This window comes from Gossypium arboreum, chromosome 6 (genome assembly GCF_025698485.1).
Source record: "Gossypium arboreum isolate Shixiya-1 chromosome 6, ASM2569848v2, whole genome shotgun sequence".
NCBI classification, from domain to species: Eukaryota; Viridiplantae; Streptophyta; class Magnoliopsida; order Malvales; family Malvaceae; genus Gossypium; species Gossypium arboreum.
In genome coordinates this window covers 42114303-42120568 of record NC_069075.1, presented here as the reverse complement: position 1 = coordinate 42120568, position 6266 = coordinate 42114303, and the positions used below count along the sequence as shown (strand labels likewise).

The 6266-nt window shown below is 34.4% G+C and overlaps 1 protein-coding gene across 1 annotated transcript; it reads left to right on the top strand.

Annotated features, from left to right (window-relative positions):
• The first annotated feature begins 511 nt into the window (after positions 1-511).
• On the top strand, positions 512-2804 carry LOC108484736 (vacuolar protein 8-like). Its single transcript, XM_017788638.2, has one exon. It carries the CDS (start codon positions 985-987, stop codon positions 2698-2700), a length of 1716 nt encoding a protein of 571 aa, XP_017644127.1. The 5' UTR covers positions 512-984; the 3' UTR covers positions 2701-2804.
• Positions 2805-6266: the final 3462 nt, after the last annotated feature.

The window sequence follows — 6266 nt, the reverse complement described above, 5'->3', positions numbered from 1 at the left end:
TTTCATTCTACCATTTCATCTTTATCTAAGTTGGAGTGATATGTAAAAGATTTAGATTTAAATCACTGCACTTTCTATTTGGCAGATTTTGAAAAGAAAAAAAAAAACGTCGTGTTTAAAAATCAATTTATTTCTTTAAATATATTATAAAATAACCTATTTCTTTAATTTTTCTTTTATTTTGACATATTCATCAAATCTAGGGCAGTTATAGAAAAATATGGGCAATTGCTCCAAAAATAATGGAAGAAAGAAACTAACATTTAACGCGGGAAAGATGAGCCAACAAGATTTGTTGATTGATTTGATTATGGACAAAAAATGATGACATTTGACTAATTAAGAATTAAGGTTTATTTTCTTACGTCGTACGAATTACAATCCAATTAAGGCTGATTTACGTTATATCAAAATTCAAATTTTTATCATAAATTCATTTTCTTACCTTGTACATATTACAATACAATTAAATTGAAACGGTGGAAAAGTAAATAGAAAGTTCATGAGATCTGATGAGATTTTAAAGAAACCTTATTGTTGATAGGTGCCCCCACAGCAACCCACTGCAAAACCCCATTCATGCATGTACAGTGTTCTACAAATACAACCGTCAATAAAGAGATGAAACCTTTCAAGTCCTTTATCACTGATCAGAATCAGATACACTACTTTTCTTTTTCCTTTTAACCATCTCCCTCCTCAGTTCTTTTCACGCTGTGAGCTTCAGCCACCCTTTTAAGTTTTAACCCTTGTTATTATGGCAGAAATTTATACCCTCTTGTCACTGTTACACCACCTAAACGGTCAGCCCTCTATTCTAAATGTAAAATTAAAGACCCCCATTTCAGTTGCAGCTGCAAAATGAAAAGATAACTTTAGATTAGATATCTGCAGTCAGTGGCCCTCTTTCTCTCTCTTCTTAGACAGTGTTAGATTCCTTCCTTCAAAGCAAGCATTGAATTTGAAGAAAAAGGGAAAAAAAAAATGGGAGAAGAAGAGAAACCAATGCAAAAGCAGCACCAGAATTCAATAGAATCTTTCAGTGCAATGAAATCTAGTATCAAGCAGGCTGTTCAGGTTATATCTTCTTTGATTTCTCTTTCACATTCTATCAAAGTTTTTAATGTTAAATGGCAACTCATTCGAAAGAAGCTAGAAGAGATGAGTTCTGGGTTGATGGCTGTTGGAAACTGTGATTCAAGTGAAAACGCAGCGGCCTTCTCTGACGTGGTTCCTTCCATTTTGGCAACTGTAAACGAGTGTTATGATCTCGGGAGAAGATGTGTGGATCTTTCTTACAGTGGAAAGCTCCTGATGCAAAGTGATCTTGATGTGATGGTTGCAAAATTTGATCTCCATGTAAAGAATCTTTCAGGGATTTACACTGCTGGGGTTCTGAGCCATGGTTTCGCCATCGTTGTTTCCAGGCCTGGTTTTGGTGCTTGTAAAGATGACATGAGGTTCTATGTAAGAGATTTGTTGACAAGGATGAAGATTGGTGATATAGAAATGAAAAGGCAGTCCTTGGTGAATTTATATCAACTTATGGCTGAAGATGAAAGGTACATGAACCTTGTAGCACTTGAAGTTAGTGACATTGTGAAATTGTTGGTCGATTTTCTTGATTCACCAGAGATGGAAATTCAAGAAGAAGCTTCAAAGATTGTATCTTTAATCTCTGGGTTTGATTTGTATAAAGGGGTTTTAGTTGAAGCTGGGATTATTGGCCCTTTAAATCGGGTTTTGGAAACCGGCAGTAATTTGGGCAAAGAAGGAGCTGTTAGGTGTCTTCAGACATTGACTGTAAATTCAGACAATGCATGGTCTGTTTCAGCTCATGGTGGGGTGACGGCACTGTTGAAAATATGTTCAAGCGGTGATTTTGGAGGGGAACTAATTGGTCTTGCTTGTGGGGTGTTGAGAAACCTTGTTGGTGTTGAAGAGATTAAGAGGTTTATGGTCGAAGAAGGTGCTATTGCAACATTCATCAAGCTAACAAGATCAAAAGAAGAAATCGTGCTGATTAATTCAATGGAGTTGCTTCAAAACTTAGCTTCTGGGGAGGAATCAGTTCGTGCATTACTACGAATTTCGGATCCGAAGTCATCAACCTCTTCGAAAACAAGAGAAGTAGCATTGAGAGCAATAGAGAATCTATGTTTCCCTTCACAAAACTGCATAAACACCTTGATGAATTACGGATTCACGGATCATTTACTGTTCTTCCTACGCAATGGCGAAGTTTCCCTTCAAGAACTGGCACTTAAGTTGACGTTTAAGCTTTGTGGGACATCAGATGAGGCCAGAAAGACAATGGGAGATGCTGGTTTCATGGCAGAGCTTGTCAAATTGTTGGATGCTAAGTCATGTGAAGTGCGTGAAAGGGCAATTGAAGCACTCTCCAGTTTGGTCTCAGTCCCTAAAAATCGAAATAGATTTATTTCAGATGATAGAAACATACACTTCCTTCTTAGACTGCTTGATCAAGAGGAAGGAATTTCAGGTAATAAACAGCTCTTGCTCTCTATATTAGTGTCATTGACAAGTTGCAACAGTGGAAGAAGAAAAATAGCCAGTTCTGGCTACCTAAAATACATAGAGAAACTTGCAGAAGCACAAGTCTCTGACGCCAAAAGACTTGTCAGAAAGTTATCTACCAATAGATTTCGTAGTTTTCTGAGCCGCCTCTGGCATTCTTGAATGTAATTTTTGTTTCTTTATTAGATTGTTTTTGTTTTCACTGTACATTAACATAAGATTTTAACTATAAGATACTTGTTTGATATTGCAGTTATTTTAGTTAATATGGGGATTCTATATGATAAAAGTAAGTGTAGTTTATAAGATGATTTGGAAGCATTGTATATGGGAAAACCCAGATGACATGTGAACAGTGGAGAACAAGCTTGTCTCCTGACCATGTGGGACAAAGGGGATAGCGATAGATGAAAGTTGGGTCACTATTTGCTTGGCTTTTAGCCAACACTCAACGCTGTCTCCATTTTATGGCAGTTCTATATTCTGATATAAGGCTTGATAATTACGATTTTTTTTTTTACATAGTATTAGTTTGTCAAACATCACAATCTTATCAACTACAGTGTTGAGACAGGTTCTTTAGGCATTACCAATTCAGAAACTTCATGGCCCAATGTGTTGAGACCTAACCATTTGTAGGGTACACACATTTAATGCCAATTGGTTAGCCAACTTGGTTTTGGCCGCCTATGTTTGGAGTCTGGAAATTGAGCCCAAATGTTCCACTCACACCTGGAAATTGATCAATTGGTTAGCCAACTTGGTTTTAGACGGTATTGATTGAGAAGGTAAGACAATGGTTAAAAAACTGAAACCATAAATGTAGCAGAGTAAATGTAAGGCGATGTGATGGTTCAACTTGTTTTTCACACATTTTTTACTGCAACGCAGTTAAAGAGCGGGTGAGTCTTTATTAGAGGAATGGCGGTGAATACCAAAAAGAAGAGGTGGAGATATTCATTTGTGGTGGTGCGGTACACAACACGAAATGCTCGCTGGTTTTAACGAAGCAGAAAGATTCACCCACTCACGCTTATCTCATTTACTGACCTCACCAGCTTTTGGCACTCCTTCACATTGCATGTAAATATTTTATTGAGGGTAAGTTTCGATGAGCGGTGTATTTAGTTGCGATTAGTGTAAAAATAGTAGAGGCGGTGAGATTAGATACTGTAGCGATACTGTAACGTAAGACAAAAATAAGCTAAACGTATCGCACCGTACTGCACCACCGCCCCAAACCCACCCTAAAACTGTTGAGAGTTTCACCTATCGATTGTAATTTGGTCACCTTAATAGAAGCCTATTAATTACTTTGGGGCTATTTTTTCACATACATTTTAGGATGTTGTAAATCATAGTCAGCCCTCTTTACAATAATATTTTGCTATAATCTAGAAGAATTAAGTTTTTATATTTTATTTTAACCCCCTATAACAATAGCGTTCATGGTTATGAAGTACTCTCTTTATTAAATTAATTTCTATAATAACATATGGTCTAAATTTTAAGTAAAATCATAGTATTTTATATAAGCAAGTCTATTCATTGTCATCTATTGAATAAAAATGATATTAATTAAAACATTACTTCAATAAAATGATTAAATGTCATGTTTTATTATATGAAAATAATCTCTAATGAGAAAAATTAAATATGTCAATTCAAAAACTATTAGGCTCCCTAATTAAATATTCTACTATAAATTTAGGATATCATAAACTTATAAATTAATTAGTTGAATTTAGTAACTCATGATAAATTATTTAATTTAATTTGATCATTCATATTGATTAATTGAACTTGGTAGACTTATGAATTTTATAATTAATAATGTGAAAATATAAAATAAAATATGCATAAATGTAATAATACATGATTTGTTATACATCTTTTAATCTTGTTGATTTGGGTTCTCAATTTCTTTCTTTCTTTTTTAACATAATTCTTACTTTCTTTATTTGATGGAGATTCACAATATGAAATCTAGGATAAACTTACAACGATTATCTCTCTATAACAACATATTACTATAAGTGTATAACAACCACCTCTCTATAATAGGCAAAATCTGAGCAAACAAATGGGGTTCACATGAATTCTGCTTATGGAATTAAAAATTTTCATCAATAATGTATCAAATGCTAAAATATTTTGTTATAATTGTGTTTAAAGAATTATATGTTCACATGTGTAATTAGAATAAATTACACTCAAATTCAATTACTGAGTGGCTTTCCAAACATACCATTTTTTTTGACACATTGTATATAAATCTTGTTATAAGTGTTATATTTTCTACATAAAGAAAATTTGACCTCTAACATTTACATCTTTTGTCATTTTGACTGTGACAGCCTTAAAACGACCCTAGTCGGAATGTGGCTTCGGGACCACAAAACCGAGGCATAAAAATAATTTGATATTTATTTTGATGCCTATAATATGTGTTAACTCATGTGTGACATTTTGATGCTTTAATTTAGTGTTATAAATGTGAATTTCACTAGAAAGGACCTAGTAGAAAACTTTGAAAGTATGATGGGGAAATGTATGATGACTAATTAAAGCATTCATGCAAAACAATGGCCTTGCATGTCAAATACCCCTTTTACAAGTGATGGCCGGCCATGACAAGGAGTATGGGCTAAACATGTCATGAAACATGTTTTGTTGGTGCATTAGGGAAACAATAAACAAATAAGCATGGGTAGTAAAGAAAAAAAAATGTGTGTGTGTGAGTGAAACCCTCCCATTGCCGTACATGGAAGAAAAGAAAAGAAAAAATTTTGCTCATCCATTTCATTCTCTCTAATCGAAAATACTAGAGGGGAAGGAAGGAATTTTGCTTCATGCTTGGGTTGGAAGAGGATTAGGAAGAGGTTTGGCTATATTTGCATCAAGATTAAGGTATGTTTGATGTTGTGCCATGAGATTCATGCATGTTTTGGTTGTTAACTTGATGTTCTTATTAGCCCATGGTTCAAATCTTTGTTATATCATGGGGATGGTATTTGGCCAATGTGGATTTTGAGTTAATGCCATTGCATGTTAAATATGAAGCTTGATGATGATACATGTGATGGTGGATTGAGGACTCTTAGATTTTCTTTGAGCATTTTTGAATGATATACTAAGTTCTTTGTGTAATCATGACCAAAATTATAGTGTTGTGATGTATTCGGCCATGGTGCATCCCCAAGTGTGATTTATGCTCTTTGCATGGAGAGTAAGATTTGTGTTTCGAAATCATGTTCATGTTTAGTTACAATCAACTTGAGATTCGGCTCTAACATACATATATGTATATATGTTTGAGCATGATGTATTGGTATGACGTATATACTATCTTAAGGTATATACTTACTTATGATGATGTTTTGGTTATGAAGGAAATGATAGATGTGTATTGAGTTACAATATGGAAAGGTATTAGTTAGTAAACTGTATGCTGTTTTTGTGTGGTAATAAGTGCATAAATAGCCTCAACATGGACATGCATATTCGGCCACATGAAGGGAAATTGGTGAGCATGTATTCGGTTAGAGGCAACCATATTGAAGCCTTATCTTGGCTTAGATTGTTGACTAAATGGGTAATAAGTGAGGATGGTTGCCGAATATACAAACATTCATATGCATGTGTAATTGAATTATGAATGTTTAGCGAGATGGTTAAACTAGTTGATTTATTGATTAAGCTCAAGGAGTTAAAGAAGGAGAATCAAG

Excerpts from the sequence above, each read along its gene's own strand:
- LOC108484736 (XM_017788638.2), top strand. The coding sequence starts at position 985 with ATGGGAGAAGAAGAGAAACCAATGCAAAAGCAGCACCAGAATTCAATA.